This window comes from Monodelphis domestica, chromosome 5 (genome assembly GCF_027887165.1).
Source record: "Monodelphis domestica isolate mMonDom1 chromosome 5, mMonDom1.pri, whole genome shotgun sequence".
NCBI lineage: Eukaryota > Metazoa > Chordata > Mammalia > Didelphimorphia > Didelphidae > Monodelphis > Monodelphis domestica.
The window spans coordinates 304,716,374-304,734,266 of record NC_077231.1 but is presented as its reverse complement, the minus strand read 5'-3'; the positions used below and the strand labels follow the sequence as shown (position 1 = coordinate 304,734,266).

Below are 17,893 nucleotides of genomic sequence, written 5' to 3'. Positions count from 1 at the left end.
AAGCCTGTCTCAGCTTTTTTTCATTTTTATTTAAAAAATTTTTATTAAATTTTTAAAAAAATTTTTATTTATTTATTATTATTATTTAATTATTATTTATTTAATTATTTTTTAAATTTAATTAATATTATTATTATTTAAAATTTTTTATTAAAAAATTTTTAAATTTTTATTGTCATGCAAAACACACTTCCTTATTAATAGGTCATTGTTGTAAGAGCAAATTCATACAGAACCCAAACCCCCAAGTAAAACCGTAAATACACTGATGGGAAAGATGCTCCAGCAGCTTTTTCTCTGGAGGTGGACAGCCTTCCCTGTCACAAGTCTTTCAGGATTGTCCCAGATCAGGCAAAAATGCAAGAGAAAAACACACGACCTATCACTTATCCGCATGGGCATATGATGTGAAGTTTTGATTTTAAAAGATCGCTCTGCTGCAAAAATGAACAACATGGAAAGAGGTACCAAGTGACAGCACGTGTACAACCCAGTGGAATTGCTTGTTGGCCCCAGAAGAGGGGAAAGGAAGAGAGAAGGGAAAGAAAATGAATCCTATAACCATGGAGGAATAGTTTAAAACTAAAAGGAAAAAAAGAAAAAGAAGAAAGAAAAAATTGTCCTAGATCATCGCATTGCTGAGAGTAGCCAAGTTTTTACAGATGATCATTGTCCATTGTTGCTGTTATTGATGTACAGTGTTTTCCCGGTTCTGCTTATTTCACTCTGCATCAGTTCCTGCAGATATTTCCAGCTTTTTCTGACATCATCTTGATTATTATTTCTTATATCTCAATAGTATTCTATTACGAACATGTACCATAATTTGTTCAGCCATTCTCCAATGGATGAACATCTCCTTAATTCATAATCTTGATGTTCCAAAGCAATTATAAACTGTCCCTGCTTTTTATTTAATTAATTTAATTTTTTTTGAAGGTAGGCAGAGAGGCAAGAAGAATTGATCAAGCACTTAATAATATGTGCCAAGCACTATCTCTGCTTTTTAAAAAAATTATATATTTTTTCAATTCATGGAGATCTGCTTTCTCTCCCTAATTAAAAAAAAAACAACAAAACCTTTGTAACATTCATTATCAAGCAAAACAAATTCTTCCATTGTCCATTTCCAAAATGTACTCTGTGCTCATGTGTGTATTTTGTATTTTCCCATGTTCATATATGTTATATTCACATATATGTAAACAGAGCTTTTCCTATCAAGCTGAACTCTGAATTCAGCATACGTCATCCTGAGTTTTCTGGAACCGTGATAAGTATTTCAAAGGTCTTTGCTTTTGCAATATTGTTGCTACTGTATAAATTGTTCTACTTTTGTTCCCTTCATGCTTTATCCCTTCCTGCAAATCTGTCCAGAATTCTTTGAAACCATCGCTGCCATCCTTATTTCTTTCATCTCAGAACATCACGTATTCAGCCATTCCCCAGTCCATCCTAGTTTTGTGCCATGACAAAAAGAATTACAAATATTTTTGTACATATTCTTTCTTTGATCTCTTTGGGGTGTATAATTGAAAATCTGTTACCCTAAAAAAGAACTACATATCCCGAGAGCCCACTGACTTCCTGTCATTACATACTTCCTGTAGACAGAGGATAAAGGGAGTGGATGTTGAGACTCCTCTCTCTTTGGGCATAATATAGCATCAGTGGTGATGCTGGTAAAGTGGGGAAATTTGAAATTGGCTAACCAGCCATGGGCATGTGGTTTTTATTTTTATTTTGTATGCTCTTTATTCCTTGATTTCTAATGATCATTTAATAAACCTCTTAAACTATAATATTTTTATTATTTGAGGTATAAATTTAATTTTTTATGGGGGTATAGACCAAGTCATGTTATTGCTCAATCAAATAAGGTATACGTACAGTTGGGTACCATTTTGTTGGTCCTAGTTCCAAATGGAATTCCAGAATGGCTGGACTAGTTCATAGCTCGACCAACAGAAGATCATCATGGTGCCTATTTTTTCAGAGCCTTTCTGTCACAGGTCATTTCTTTGTTTAAATCAACTTTGCCAATCTGATGGATATGAAATGGAACCTCAGAATTTACATTTGCATTTCTGCAATTATTAGAGTTTTAGAGATTTTTTTTGTGATTAACAATAGATTTCTTCAATAGAAGAAATAGAAACTTCCTCATTATATCCTTTGGCCATTTTATCAACTGGAAAATGAATCTTACTCTTTTAAAATTGAATCAGTTCCCTCTATAAGATATCTTTCTAAGTGGAAATTGCTGCAAAGATTTTTCCCCTATTTGTTTCTAATTTTAGCTACATTCATTTTCTTTCTACAAAACCTTTTTAATTTTATGTAATCAAAATTGTCGATTTTACCTCCTGAGAGTCTTTTATATTCCTTGCTTGGTTGTAAATTATTTTCCTATCCAAAGATCTAATAAATAATTTCTCTCATGCTCCGCTAATTTGCTTATGGTGTCATCTTTTATGTCTGAGCCATGCAACCCTTTGGAGCTTATCGTAGTATGTGGTGTAAACTCTTAGGAGGTACTTAGTTTCTGCCAGACTGCTTTTCAGTTTTCCTGACAGTTTTTGTCAAGTAGGAAGTTCTTATTCCCTGTCGCTAAGATCTTTGGGTTAATCCAGCACACTAGGCCACTGTGTTGATTTGCTTCTATCTGTAGTATACCTATAATCTTTCCCACTGACTGACCTCTCTCTGTCGTCCCCATAATAAATTTTGATGATTACAACTTCGTAATCTGTTTTAAGATCTGGTGCTCTTTGGTTTCCTTCCTTTTCACTTTTTTTCCCCTTCACTATTTCCCTTGAGATGTTTGACTTTTTTTTTCCTAGATGAATTTTGTTATCTTTTTTCTAGTTCTCTGAAATAATCCTTTGGTAGTTTGATATAGCCCCAAGTAAGTAAAGTTAAATTTAGGCACTATTGTTATTTTTATTATATTCACTCAGCCTGTCTGCAGACAGTATTTCTCCATTTGGGTCTCTTTGTATATAAAATATTTTGTAGTTCTATTCACATAGATTCCAAAGTTTTTTTCCCAAAAAGATTCTGTCGTTATTTTAATAACTTTGTCTATTCCTGATGAGTTTTGATGGTAATATATAGAAATGCTGATGATTCATGCAAATTGATTTTATATCCTGCAATTGTACTAAAGTTATTATTAATTTTTAAACAAATCTTCAGGGTTCTTGGAGTAAAATATCATTTCTACCAAAAGCTAATCTACAGATATGTAATTTTATTTCCTCTTTCCTTGTTTGTTTTTCTTCTCATCCTTACAGATAGTATTTCTAGCACAGGATGGAAGTGAAATGGTAATAATGGACATTTTTATGCTTTTCCTTGATCGTATTGTAAATACTTCTGATTTATCCTTCTTGCCGACGCTACTTACTGGCTCGGGTTTTAGGTAGATATTTCTTCTGTTAAGGAATAATCGATTTATTTCCATATTTACCTGACTTCTCTCTGGAGACCTCGTAACAGCACCGCCAGGATCTCGGGCCCAGCCCTGGGTCCTGAGCAGCGTTATTGGGGAAATGAGGCAAGATCGCCGCCTCCTTGGTCATCTCCATTTCTGTGAAAGTCATAAGAAGTCAATGTTATTTTCAGGGCCCTTCATGCGATGCAGCCCTTTTCATGGAGGCCCGGAAGCCCGGGGAAATGGAGCCGAGGTCAGTTGCTCCAAATGGATGGCACGTCCAGGCAGCTGGGCGCTCACTTTTTGTTTTTTTTCCCAATTAATCAGGCCATAGATATTTATTGAGCACCTACTATGTGCCAGGCACTGGGCCAAGTTCTGTTTCAGTGTTAGGAACTCCCCCGAACAATGCAGATGGACCACAGACTTTTGGGGAACGCGCTGCCTTGGGCACCGGAAGGTTGGGGCATCACCCAGTCAGAATGGGTCAGGGGTGGGACTTACAGCCAGGACTTCTTGTCTGTCCACAGTCCCTGTACTCTCTCCATGAGGCTCCTTTTTAATAATGTGCTCCTTATTAGGGCCGCCATATTTATCAGCCTTCTTTTTCCATCGAAGCCAGAACTTCCAGCTCGGAAGTTTCCTAGCTTTGCTCACTCCAGGGATGTTTCTTGGAGTTTTAGGAGCAATAAAAGCCCAAAGGAGGAGTCCTTTGCCCGAGCTAGTCAAGACTCACACGTGGCACATCGGTTACCCCAGTGACTGTGACTGGAACGAGGAAGAGGAGGCGGCTCTGGAGTGTAGACGGCATAGTTCGGGGTCGTCGGGGAAGAGGGCCTTCGAGCCTCGTCTGGGTGCTCGCGCTGGGAGCTCTGCCTGGCTCTGCAGGGAAGAGAAGCTCCTCGAGGACAGGAGCTGTTCTGTTCTTGACTTCTGACCCTTCATCCCTGGCCTCTTGGGCCCCTTGACTAACGCACTGGGGTGCAGGTGATGCCGTGCCGAGTCCAGAGCCTGCGAGGCTTCCTGCCTGTCGCTCTCAGAAGGACGGTGGTGCACAGACACTTGACAGTGAGGACTGACTTCTATTCCCGTTAGTGGCTTAGAACACGCTTGTGCTGGATTTCTGCAGGAGTTTGGGTGGGAGTGAGTGAGAGAGGGAAGGAAAGGTGGAGGGAGAGAGAGACAGAGGGAGGGAGAGAGAGAGAGAGAGAGAGAGAGAGAGAGAGTGAGAGAGAGAGAGAGGGAGAGAGACAGAGAGAGAGAGGGAGGGACAAAGAGAGAGAGAGAGAGACAAAGAGGAGGGAGGAGAGAGACAGAGACAGGGAGAGAGACAGAAAGAGAGACAGAGACAGAGGAAAGGAGAGAGAGTGAGAGAAGAGACAGAAGGAGAGAGACAGAGGGAGGGAGAGAGACAGAGGGAGAAAGAGAGAGAGAGACAGAGAGAGAGAGGGAGGGACAAAGAGAGAGAGAGAGAGAGACAGAGAGAGAGAGGGAGGGACAAAGAGAGAGAGACAGAGAGACAGAAAGAGAGACAGACAGAGGAAAGGAGAGAGAGTGAGAGAAGAGACAGACAGAGGAAAGGAGAGAGAGTGAGAGAAGAGACAGAAGGAGAGAGAGAGAAAGAGAGATAGAGAGAAGGAAGGAGGAGGGAAGGCTAGAGAGGGACAGAGAGACAGAGACAGAGAGGAAAGGAGAGAGAGTGAGAGAAGAGACAGAAGGAGAGAGAGAGAGAGAGAGAGAGAGAAAGAGACAGACAGAGAGAGAGAGAAGGAAGGAGGGAAGGCTAGAGAGGGATAGAGAGACAGAGAGAAAGAGAGAGAGAGAAAGAGAGAGAGAGAGAGAGAGAGAGAGAGAGAGAGAGAGAGAGAGAGAGAGAGAGAGAGAAGAGAGAGAGAGAGAGAGAGAGAGAGAGAGAGAGAGAGAGATGGAAGGAGAGCCTGAGGGAAAGAGAAGGTACTCTTTCTAACTACTGTTAATTCTTTAGGTGATACAGTGCTTCTTCTACTCCTACCATTAGTCAAAAGGAATCACATTGTCACTTATGGAGGCTTCTTAAGAGGGCAATGAACAGAGTATGGGACGCCCTGGCTGACATTGACTGGCTGGCTGGTGGTGGTCCCTCACCCAAGGAGCATCCTGCCTTCCCCAGGGTTCATCACCATGGAGACTGATGCCGCTAGACTCCCTCTACCTTCTCAGCTCCCTTTGGTGCCTCCTGCTCTGAGCTGCTCTAGTTTCCTCCCAAAGCCTTCCTTTATAGAGAACTCAGAGTTTTCCAGGCAAACTCATTTCCCACCTTCCATTCTGTCTGGTTTCCCCTGTGACCTCTCCTCCCTTTATAGCATCCTTTTACGTATTTTTCCTCCTTAGATTGTAATCTCCTTTGTAAGCAGTGACTGTCTTTTTTCTTCTTTGTATCCTCAGTGCTTCACATTATAAGGGCTTCCTAGATGTTAATTGACTTAACCTCATCTAAACCTCAGTTTCCTCATTTGTAACTAGGATTAACAGTGGCCTCCCTATATACGTACCTCTTGGACGATTGTGAATAACACTTTAAGAAGCACCGTCTGTGCCTGGATTATTTTGCTTGAGAAAGAGAAAAAGGGAGAAACTCTCACTTGTCCCAGGAGCCTTTTCCTGTGAAAGAATGTTGGATTTGAAGTCAGAAGACCTGAATTCCAGTCCCAGCTCTGCCCGTTTCTACGTTGGTGACTGAGGATGAGCCGCTTTCTCCCTGTGAAATGAAGGTTCGGTGACCTTCTAGCAGCAGATCTTGGGAGTGGAGGTTATTTTGGTGTCTGATGCCAGAGAGGATGTAGGGAAAAGAAGCCACCCAAGTGAGGGTGGGGAGGCAGGAGGAGGCCACCAAGTATTCTAGGCTGTTGGGAGGAAACATCTTTGCAGAGGAATCCGGGGGCCTCGACTACAGAACATAGCAGGCCCTTTAGCATGGGCACGTTTACTGGCAAGGGGATGCTTGTGTCTTCACCGGTGACACCCGGGTGCCTTAGGTTTGGGATTTGACGGCAGGTGCTCGGGACCTTGGCCGCCATGATCTTCAGGGGGAGAAGGAAGGACGAAGGGGATTGCTGGTCCCTCCGGTGTTGTCTTCCGGTCCTAACATCTGCCTCGTGTCAGGCTTTCTCATCCTCTCTCTATTTCTGATTGGGGGCCCACCTGGGGTCCGTCCCATGCCAGGGCGTCCCTTAGGGATTTGGGAGAGGGCCAGGTTATGGGGGGGGGTTGGGTTTGTCTGGTCTCTCACAGCTATAGCAGAGGGAGGCGTCATGTAGTGAGGTGGCTCCGAAGAGAACCGCTTCCGGAGTAGAAGATTCTAGAGAACCGAGGTGGAAGGAGAGAGGAAATCCAGACGTCCCGTTCTGCTACCCCAGGGCCACTGTTTTTGTCTTGGGGAGCTGGGGTGCTTTTCCTCAGATCTCTTCCTGGGCTCAGGACACAGACTGTCTGGCTCTTGTGGTTGTACCCCGCATCCCCATCACCTAAGGACTCTTGACGGATATTCAGGCTGGGATTCAGGTGACGCTTGCTGATTCCAGAGCCTTGGAGATTTCCTGCTCTTCCCTCATAGAAGGATGTTGGCAGCCCTTCCCCCCACCCCTCCCCATTTTACATTTAGGACCAAAAAGTGGCCCATTTTTGGCTGGGTGTAAAAGAGCTCTTCTCAGGGTCGCTTGCTGAGCTTCCTCCAAAAACAGTTTGTCCGTAGTTAACCAAAGGTAGGCAAGTGCTTTAGCTTGAATCTTGACTTTAAATCACAAGAGACTTCTATTCCACTTCCTGCCCCTCTGAATCTTCTCTCCTGACTAAGGTGAACCTAAAGGGATGAGGAGTGCACCAGGCTTCCCTCATGGTCTTCCCCCTCTCTGTCAAAAGCAGCGCGTTCCATGGTCTCCTCCAGGACCATGACAGTCTCCTGGATGGTGTTGAGATCCCTCAGCTGGAGTTTTCCTTTAATTCAATTATTGACTGTTGTAATTGACCACAGTTTTGGCTCCTCCATGTTGAATTGGTCTACAGTGTTGATGTTGGTGGCTGGGTGTGTGGTTCCTCTGGTAGCTACATCCTCTCCCTGTGGGAGTCATAGAAGGCTTCCCATGTTTTCCTGAAGTCTTCCAATTTGTCAAACTGGATACCGTGCTGTGGAGTGTTGGGACAGATGGGAACTTGGCTTTCGGGAAGGGGAGGAAAAAGCCAAGACCAGAGGAATTACAAGGGACCTCTGGCTCCATCCTCCCTTGTGGATATTGGTATTGGCGCATGCAAACTCCTGTCAATTGTGACATTATCGTTGAGTCATATTCAGTCATGTTTGACTCTAAGTGATCCCTTGTGGGGTCTTTGTTGCAGAGACACTGGGGTGGTTGGCCATTTCCTTCTCTAGCTCATTTTACAGATGAGGAAACTGAGGCCAACAGGGCAAAGTGATTTCCCAGCCAGTAAATGTCCGAAGCCACATTCAAACTCAGAGGAGTCTTCCTGACTCCAGGCTGGGCACTATTTACTGTACGTCTAGCTGTCTCTGAAAAAAAAATAATTGTGACTGGCTATTGGATAGTGTTCTTCCTCCCTCCCTCCCTTCTAGGACTCTCAGGCTGGTAGCGGCATTTGGGAGGTACGATGAGGAGGACAGGGAAAGAGCTCAGGAGGATACGGCGGTGGGTGGGAAGATGGCACCCTTGACAGAACTGGGGAAGCCGAGGAAGCAATTTTTTTTGGGTGAGGAAACATCCTGCATTCTGATTTGGGGACATGGCGTTTAAGCTAGCCGTTTCATTGGAAAAAGCCAGTCCTGTTTAAAGAACGCTTTAAAGCTTGCAAAGTGTTTGACCTCTACTCGTTGGTCCTTCCAACAGCCTTGGAAGGCAGGTGCTATGCTGGCTTCATTTTACAGATGGAGAAACTGAGGCTGAGAGAGGTTAGGCTTCCTCACTGTCCAGACTCATATTTCAGGCAGGATCCTACGGGGTTTTCTTTGTCCATTCCCCAGGCTGGCTGCCTCCACGCAGAAGGGACTTGAGGGCTGGAAGTCATTTGCTCAGAGATGATGGAGGTAGATCCCTCCATGGCGGGTCCTTGGTGCTTAGGAAAGGCTGGGATGGTCCCTGGGATGTTGGGTGTCCCTCTGGCCTAGAGAGGGAAGAATTGCATGGCATTTGGCCCCGGCAATGGAAAGACCAAACCCCCATGTGTCTCATCGAGGATGGCGAGAGCGGATTGGAAAACAGAGAGTGAGTGCTTGCACTCCGTGTATCGTCGGTGATAGGGCGTCACGTGCGGAAGGGTCCCTGGAGAACCTCTAGTCTCAGGCTGTTTGATAGCCGCTGACCCCGAGGCCCAGAGAAGCCCTCCATGGAGAGATTCTCTCCCCAATCAATCCAGAACTTCCAGGGAGGATCCACAGGATCTCACCAGGAAGTGACTGTAAATTCTTGTTGATAAAAATTTAGTGGTGGCCTGGGGCTGGTGTGTGGAAGCATGGCGGACTCTTTGGGCCTTTATTCTCTCTCTGCCAGGCCCTCAACCCCTCCATGGGGAGAGCGGCCACAGGAAAGAGATTCTCTGCTCGGTGTTCCCGAGGCCTGGCGGGATGGACCCAAGAGAGGCCTTTCTTCTGAGAGAAGTTTGCTTGGATTGTAGGAAATGAAGCAAACGGGCTAGTGAGAAGCCTAGAATTGAACGGGCTGACCGTGCCCTTCGCTTCACAGCTCCTGGCACATGCAGAAATGGAGTTTATGTGTCTGCCCAAATAGAGCCGCTGATTGTCTTGTCTGCAAGGTCACTCCTGGCCAAACTCTCCATTGATGGACGAGGAAACGGAGGCTCCCAGAGCCCAAATCCGCCTTCTTTCTTGAACTGAGCAAGAGAGAAAAAAATAAAGCTTTAAGTAAACCTACCTGGCAGCTCTTTCCCAGGAGGAGGGTCCCTGGGTTCTTGGGGGATTCTCCCAAGCCCAGCGGCCTCTCTGTGTAGTTTTTCCTGATATGTACATCTCCCCTCTGCCGCTGCTCATCGCCATCTCCCCATGATCCTCTGAAGTCCACAGATTCAGATCGAGAGCCCCTGGGGTCCTGTTTCGGGTGCTTCCCCTCTGATGTCATCTGGTTCCTGAAATCTGGCTAATCCCATGATTGTTCTGGGGAGGTGGAGCACCCCCAATCTAAACGGGGCTTGGCTTAGCACGGCTGCCTTCTCAGTTCATTTGAAAAAGAAATCGAGGCCAAAAAGGGCGACGGGGAAGAGGCAGGTCGTTTACTTAAACCAGCCCCATCAGTCAGTGGCCGCGGCCCTGATGAACTGTCCCGGTCATCCCGGCAGCTCAAGTATTTCTCTGTATCTCACGAGATTCACACTGATGCAGCCACCTTGTATAATCCAAGACTTGCTTTCCTCTCCCATAAAATTTAAAAAATGGATTGTCCACTCTATATCTCCTTTTAAGATAATAAAACCGAGACGGGCCTGCTGTTGGTGAAAAAGTAGATGGTCACTGATGGGTCCAGACCAAGCCAAAGGGAAGCGGATTGCTCCCAGGGACCTCCTCATCACTACCAAGTCCTTCATCAACAAATAAATAAAACTTTAAAGATGTGTTTTGTTTTCATGTCTCAGTAACCGAAACTTCCCTTTTAACTAAGAATTCAGTTATGTAAAAACAACTGATGCAGGTTGGCTCAGTGAGTAGAGAGCCAGGTATGGAGGTGGGAAATCCTGGGTTCAAATCTGGCCTCAGATATTTCCTGGCTATGTGACCCTGGGAAAGTCACTTAACCCTCATTGCCTAGCCCTTACCACTCTTCTACCTTGGACCTAATACTTAATATCAATTCTGAGACAGAAGGTAAGAGTTTAAAAAATAAACAACCTCTCAAAATGTAATTGGGAAATGTTTAACAAATAAGATAACGATACAGCATAAAATTCCTATATATGTATATTTATATATTCATCTATTCACCCATCTGTCTATCTGTCTGTCCGTCCATCCATCCCACTCATCCATCCTTCCTGGTAAAGAGGGTGTCCCAAAAGTCTCTGCAGCAAGCTTTCCCAAAGGCCTGTCCTGAGACTTTGAGGATTCCAAGACACGGTTTTTATGATGCTACAGGAGAAGCACCAATGCTTTAGAGTCTGGTCATCCAGCATTCATGATATCAAGGGTTGTGTCTGGTCTAAACTTGGCACCTAGGCATCATCTACTGGTGAGCAGGGACTGTTTTTTGGGGGGCCCTTACACCCCAATGTCTGTTTTATGGATTAATTCCCTGGCCCCCCAAAACCTGCACAGGGGAGCCTTAAAGACTTTTTATGGTGGGTTGGCCAGGGAGCCCAAGGTTGGCATTAATAAGCTGGTGGGTAGTGAGAAATCGTTATGGATGCCCGTATTCTGTATAATTTTAAATTGGATTTGACTTTTCTGAGATTCTTCCTGAAAAATAGCCATGTGAAATTAATCCCCTTGCACCATCCTGTGCATAATGGATATGGTAGTCAGAGTCTGTCTTTCTGGGGCCGAGGTCCGGCCTCTAATGGACTTGTCTGGGTAGGGAGGATGAGACTCTGCGGCTCCTTTTCAACTCTGGACTATGAGTATCACTTGAAGAGGCCCAGATGTTGCAAGATGGGAATGAACATTCAGGGAATTTGGGTACCACCATCTACAAGGGTGAGCCCGGGGGCAGTTTAATGAGCCTCAGGACTTTCCCTGACTGCTGGGCAATTACCTGAGTGGCAAAAATGACTTTCCTGCCTTTCCTTTCTTAGTGGGTAAGGCCATTTCATTTCAGGAATCCTCATTTGGTATTTCTCTGGCCATTCCTATTTTTCTTTCTTTTTTCTTTCCCCTACTAGGAAAGGAGGAACCACTCCATCCATCATGAGCCAGATTTTGAGCTTGTCTTCTTGACTCCCCCTGGTATTTCTATTTTTTAAAAATTAAAAATTTATTTGTTACATTAACTCCCAGATATATCCATCCTCCTTCCCTTCTCTGCACTAGAGAAGACACCATTTGACCAAAAAAATTTATATATAATATAATAAAATAATATATGTTATTATATAGTAATACATAAAATATATATACTATAATATAGCAGAATATAATTATAGAATACAGAATATATAAATATATTTTGTTTTATATTATATACAATTATAAAAATGTAAAATATATAAAATAGAAATAAACACATAAATATATGTGAATACATATACACATATAAATTATTTATAATAAATTGTTTTGTATATAAATATAGACATATATATCCTTACATAAATCTTGCTTATTTCTGTTTATCAGTTCTATTTATCTTCCCTCTGGTATTGTGACTTCTTAGTAGAAAGCATTTCCAGCATAGCTGTCATCCCATTGACATTAAGCACAGGTTAGGGTAAGAAATCAAGCCCCAGCCAGCACTTAATCATTTTGCTTGTTTTCAGGGCAAGAACTTTTATGGAAAAAATTATTAAGGATTTATCCGCTTGTCCCTTCTTGAGCATATTTTACCCCTTTGGCAGTCTGGGGAATCTACATACCCCTTCTCAGAATAATGCTTTAAAGTATATAAAATAAAACAGAATTATGAAGGAAACCAATGATGTGGATAGAGAGACCATAGACCAGAAGGCTCTGAGTGTTTGATGGTGAAACAACGATGTGCGTAAACCCTTTCTGGAATGAGATATGAAAATATATCTTGAATTTCTGTTGTAAAGGTTCATTCCAATCATTCTTACTGACTTCATCTTCAGAACATTTACATTTCCTCCTTTAACCAACCTGAGTTCTGAGGTCAAGTGTGGCAGTTCCACTCCATTTATGGGTGCTGAGACTGGATTGCTTGATAGATGCTCAACACACATTCTATTTTGCATTTTTGTTTCCTCCATACTTGCTTTTGGGTTCTAGCACCCTTCTGCAGATCCATTTCCCCCTCTGCATCTTTTGGTTAATCTGTGACACTGGTCATACCCTCCCTGGCAGTGTTTATAAACTCACACCAGTGTGGCCGTTGGCTTCATGGCAAGCAGGTGTTGGAGGTCCAGGGGGGCTCTTTTGGCCATTGAATTAATGTGTCAGCTTCCATATTGGTTACCAGAAATGGTGCTTGACCAAGTCAACGTCTCTTATCCCTTCTCCATTTTTCAGAATTAGCTGCTGACATCAGTAGGTGCCTTGTGTTAGCTGTAATAGCATATAGAATTATCCCATCTTTTTCCTCTTAATTCGATGTTTACCTGACCTTTATTCAGCAGACATTGACCACAGCTAATTCTGAAATGACCCTTTTGTCCATGACTCAGTTATTTCCTGTCTTTTCGGCCAACTTCATTTTCTGGGTGGTTCAGTGTTCATCCTTTGCTCGCGTTGAATAAAATATTTATAATATGCAGGTGCGAAGCCTTGAGTTCTTGAGCAATCTTTGGCATCTTTTTTCTTTTCAGAATTTCTAACTCTATTTCCACTTTAGCTTTTACTTGCTCACCTTTTTTTTCCCTTTTTTTTTAAACCCTTACCTTCTGTCTTGGAGTCAGTACTGGGTATTGGTTCCAAGGCAGAAGGGTGGTAAGGGCTAGGCAATGGGGGTCAAGTGACTTGCCCAGGGTCACACAGCTGGGAAGTGTCTGAGGCTAGATTTGAACCTAGGACCTCCTGTCTCTGGGCCTGGCTCTCAATCCACTGAGCTACCCAGCTGCCCCCATTACTTGCTCTCCTTTCCGATGTTTTGGCATCCAAGTCACCGACTTTGGCATCGTTTGGCATCCAAGTCACTGACTCCTGATATCTGGAAGTTCTCTTGAACTTTTCCATCATTGAACTAAACTTGGCAATCGCATGAATGTATGCAAGGATGGGTCAGGTCCTCGAGTGATGGATGTACCCAGTGGGCATTGGCCAAAGACTCCCCTTTCATATGCCATCTAAAAAAAAGCCACCTGCTTCTGGAGCCCCTCAACCTTCTTTCTTTCATCCCATTCCCTGGGGCCATTTTGTATTTATTAATGCAATTATGTGTTTTTCTACATGTTGAGTGAAGGATCATCAAAATGTTCTATACCTAGTTATCAAATCAAGTTGAAAATGTCAAAATATAATAACTAATGCTGCCAAAGCCACGGCCAAAATTTTTGTCCTACATTTTAATTCTCTCCTTCAAAGAAGGGATGAAGGCAGCAATGTAGCAGGCATAGAAAGTAGGACTTTATTCCACCCCAAACAAATCCTAGCTGGACAAGTCACTTAACCTCCATTGTCTAGATCTTACTGCTCTTTTGCCTTAGAATCAAATGGAAGGTGAGGGTTGCGGGAAAAATAAAATAGAGTTCATGTTGGGCATGGGGTGGTCAGTACTGGCTCATTTAGAACTTTGTGGAGCCAGCGGCAAGATCCAAGGGATGGGAAGTTCATCTAATCATACGGTAGCCTCAGTTTCCTCATCTTTAAAATGAGTTGGAGAAGGAAGTGGCCAACCACTCCAGCGGTTGCCACGAAAACCCCAAATGGGGTCACGAAGAGTCGGACGTGCCTGAACGATGACACGGGCTTAGTCGAGGTCTTTGTTGCTTTCCACTTTGGGTCAGAAGAGGACCGTCGCCCCGGCTCACGATGTCTTAGTTTTAGAATGACGTTTACTCCCAGCCCTTCGGGGACATGCCGGGAGGATCCTGATTTGTCACTTCACGACTTGTGGGGCGAGCGTGGCTGGGGCTATTGGGGGGCTCAGCGGTACCCCTTTTCAGGAGGGGAGCCTTAACGCCCTCGTGGTCTCTCTCGGCAGGTACTTTATGCTGGATTTCGAGTCCGGGATGCTGCAGTATTTCGTGAATGAACAAAGTAAGCACCAGAAGCCTCGGGGAGCCCTGTCTCTGGCCGGCGCCATCGTGTCCCTGAGCGACGAGGCCCCCCACATGCTGGTGGTGTACTCTGCCACTGGAGAAGTGTACAAGTTACGAGGTACGGGCGGCCCGTCCTTACCTCGGAGGGGCTCCAGCCTCGCCGCTCTGCTCGTTGGCCATCGTCTTCCTCCTCCACGATGCCCGCAGAGGTGGGGCCGGTGGGAAGGATGGTGGCGGGGGCTCAGGCATGGGTCTGCTTGTTCCCCGAGGGGGGAAGGCCCTTCCCCTCCTGGGACGGCTTGGGAAGCCTTCAGGAGCTTGGTGAAGGCATGACTTGAGAAGCTTTTCCCAAAGAGGACAGGGCGCCATTTTGTCTCCTTCCTCTAGAATCCAAGCTTGGCCAACAAGATTCGGCCATCCTTTTGCCCATGCTTTTCAGTTATTTTTTAACCCTTACCTTCTGTCTGAGAGTCAATAGTGTGTGTTGGTTCTAAGGCAAAAGAGCAGGAAGGGATGAACCCTAGGACGTATCTGAGGCCAGATTTGAACCCAGGACCTCCTGTCTCTAGGCCTGGTGGTCTCCACGGAGCCTCCTCGCTGCCTCCTTAAATTCTTAACAGACAAACAAATAAATGCTTATTCATTTCAGTGATTTAAATAAAGATCAACAGATGTTTATTGAGTGGAAGTTGTCCGCACTGGGAGGGCTCGGAGACTCTTCGTTCCAGGCCTGCCCTGGTGCAGATGAGCACCCCGAGGCCCGGAGAGGGTTTGGCCTTAGGCCTGGGCTCTTTCCTCTCTGTTGCTCCGCCTGCCAGAGAGTAGTTCATGCCGCTTATTATCTGCTTCATCTTTCTGCCAGTCGCTCCATAAAGCCCTCCAGAGCCCATAAAACAAAAATGGGAGCCGCTGCAAACTCAAGGGGGACGCCTCTGTCTGGAGGGGCAGCCGGGAGAGGAAGACGTTTCCCCGAGATTCACGCGGCGTCCCCTCCGGCTGCCCAGATTTATGTGGTCTCGGCCGTGCCGGGTGGTTTATTGCTAAGTAAATTGTCGGAGCAGAAACAATAGGGGGGAGACGTCCAGGCCCTTCTCTCCGCCTGTGGTCTGTGAAACGAAGACGAGATTCACGGGCCGTCGGCGATTACGGCCTCGTTTATTAGATTATGAACACTCTGTTAGGCTTGCGAAGTCGTCCCAGGCCTGCACTAAATGTCCGTGGAGGAAGCTGTGGCCGCAGGCAGGCAGGCCGCGGTCCCTTCTGAGAAGGGGGCGGTCTTTGGGGTCTCCAGCGGGCGGGGGGCGGGGCTTGATAAGCAACCCGTCCACGGCGAGTACAAATCTTAATATTTATGATTATTGATCGCCGCGTGCTTGGGAGACACATACAGAGAAACGGAGCTCAGCGTCCATCAGGAGACGTCCTGCGCACGGATCTCAGTGTCGATGCCCAGCAGGGTCCGGCCAAGCTCACTTTGGGGCCAGGAGCAGGGAGAGCGAGGAAAAGGCCTAGAAACCCAAGAAAAGCGGGTTTGGGGAAGCAACATGGGGGCTAAAAAAACAGGGGAAATCGTTCATTTGGGAGTTAAGTGAGACGTACGTAGGAAGGAGAACTTCGTTTATTTTTTCCGAAGTATCCTCCGTCCCACATTTCTGCCTTGACTGAAAAACATGGGATAAACCCCAGTGTTTGAAGGGACCTCAGAGGCGACTCGGGCCACCCCGCTCCCTCCTCGGGAGACCCATCTTTGCTCCTGCTTTGCTTGGGTCCAGCGTCTGAAAGTGACCCGTGAAAGTGACCTGTGAAAGTGACCTGTGAAAGTGACCTGTGAAAGTGACCCGTGAAAGTGACCCGTGAAAGTGACCTGTGAAAGTGACCTGTGAAAGTGACCCGTGAAAGTGACCTGGGAAAGTGACCTGGTGTTTTCTCAGGGTGACTGACTGGCATCCTCCTGTCCCAGTGGCTCTTTGGCCAATCTGTAGGGCTCCATTTCCAGCAGATCTTTTGAGAATTTCAGATAATTCGGCCAACCACAAAATGGGAACTGATAGAAGAATTCCTAGACATTTCCTTCTAGGGATGAAGGAGGTCCATCATAATAGTTCCCATTCTATGGCGCTGGGAAGCCTGTAAAATGCATCCTATGCTTTGACTCCTTTGACCATTTATTTGAGGAATAAGCACATCCCGGGGTCAAATCCCCCCTTTCCTGCTGCTTAGTCTTGGGGCTTGGCCAGGGCCTCGGGTGGGTTCCTTATTTGTAAGCTGAGAAGGCTGGACCGGAGGGCCTCGGGAGCCCCTTCCATCTCTGGTCCAGGACCTCTAGCATCCCCCACGTTATTTTGAAGGACATTCAGACGTGCTCTTCGGGTTGTGTCTGTGGCCTGCTGACCAGAGGTGACGCCCCTGTCTGTTTGGGCTGGAATTCCTGAATCATTGGGCCGCCCACCCGTGGCTATCATTTTGGGCCCTCCGAGGTGTTCTTCAGTCTCTTCTCTTTCCCCATCTTAATAAAAAGCCCAATGAATACTTATTAAAATTGTAATTCAACCCTGAGCTCATTTTGAAATGTTCATCACCCCCACTCTTCGGTATGTGTTAGATAACAAAAGACCTTGCAAAGCAAGCTTTAATGCCTCTATTGGCCACGTGTGGTAAAGAAACATTTTAAAACAAGGGCCTTTTTTTCCTTCTCTCTTGCCTTTTTAAAGGAGCAAAAATGACTCTTGGAAGGCAAGTAAAAGGTCAGTCTTTTCCCTCTCTGTGAGATAGTTCAGGATACATTTTTAATGTGTTCTCTTTGGGAGCTGTCTGTGAGTTGGGTTTGGGGGAGCGACACTATTTGTGGAGGTTCCTGATGCCCCCCCCCCTTGACACCGTAGGTGGCTGCATGGGTGGTTCAGGGGCCCCAGAGTGTTGTCTTCGCTAACCCATGCCCTTCCCTGCCCCTCTTTCAGCTGCTGATGCTAAAGAAAAGCAGTGTTGGGTGACTCAGCTCCAGAACTGTGCCAAGTACCACATGGAAACGAATTCGAAGGTAGGTGCCCCTAGGTGAGGGGAGGTTGTTAGCTGGGCCGAAAGGAGAGCCGAGAGCCCTGGTGAGGTCATTCCTGCGCCCCGTTCGCCCTCTGCACAAAGGTGCAAGGATGGAGTCGACAGTTGTCTTCTCTGTGGGAGTGACGAGCAGAGCGGTGGCAGACGGGATTTCCCTTTGGGATCTGGGGATGCTGAGGGCCCCCGGGGACCCAGCCGCCATTTTCCCAGGTTGTCAGTTTCAAAGAAGTCTTCCTTGTCCCCAAATGGGGTCACTTTCCCTCGAGGAGTTTAGTTTGTCAGAGACGCCGGTGCCGCCGTCGTCATCCGCGTACGCCAGAGTCGGTGGTGCCTCTTGCAGCTGGCGTTAATCTCAGTCTGCGTGTGTGCTTTTAAATGGTGGTGCCTTTGGGTAGGACATCTGGGTTTTGGCTCCACAACGGCTATTCCTGTGTTTATGGGGAAATGGAGAAGTTGACCATTTAAATGACTTAAAAGTGGCATTAGGCATGGGATCTGCGCGTCCTTGTTGGAGGATGGGTCCGTGGACGCTGGGCCGGT

The 17,893-nt window shown here is 45.8% G+C and overlaps 1 protein-coding gene across 1 annotated transcript in view; it reads left to right on the top strand.

Annotated features, from left to right (window-relative positions):
* The window catches only part of LOC100032007 (oxysterol-binding protein-related protein 10), a 106,982-nt gene that overhangs the window by 30,463 nt on the left and 58,626 nt on the right, over positions 1-17,893 (top strand). The window contains exons 2-3 of the mRNA XM_056800380.1: positions 14,242-14,417; positions 17,257-17,336. Coding sequence (XP_056656358.1) covers positions 14,242-14,417; positions 17,257-17,336 — 256 coding nt within the window. The remainder of the gene's footprint in view (positions 1-14,241; positions 14,418-17,256; positions 17,337-17,893) is intronic.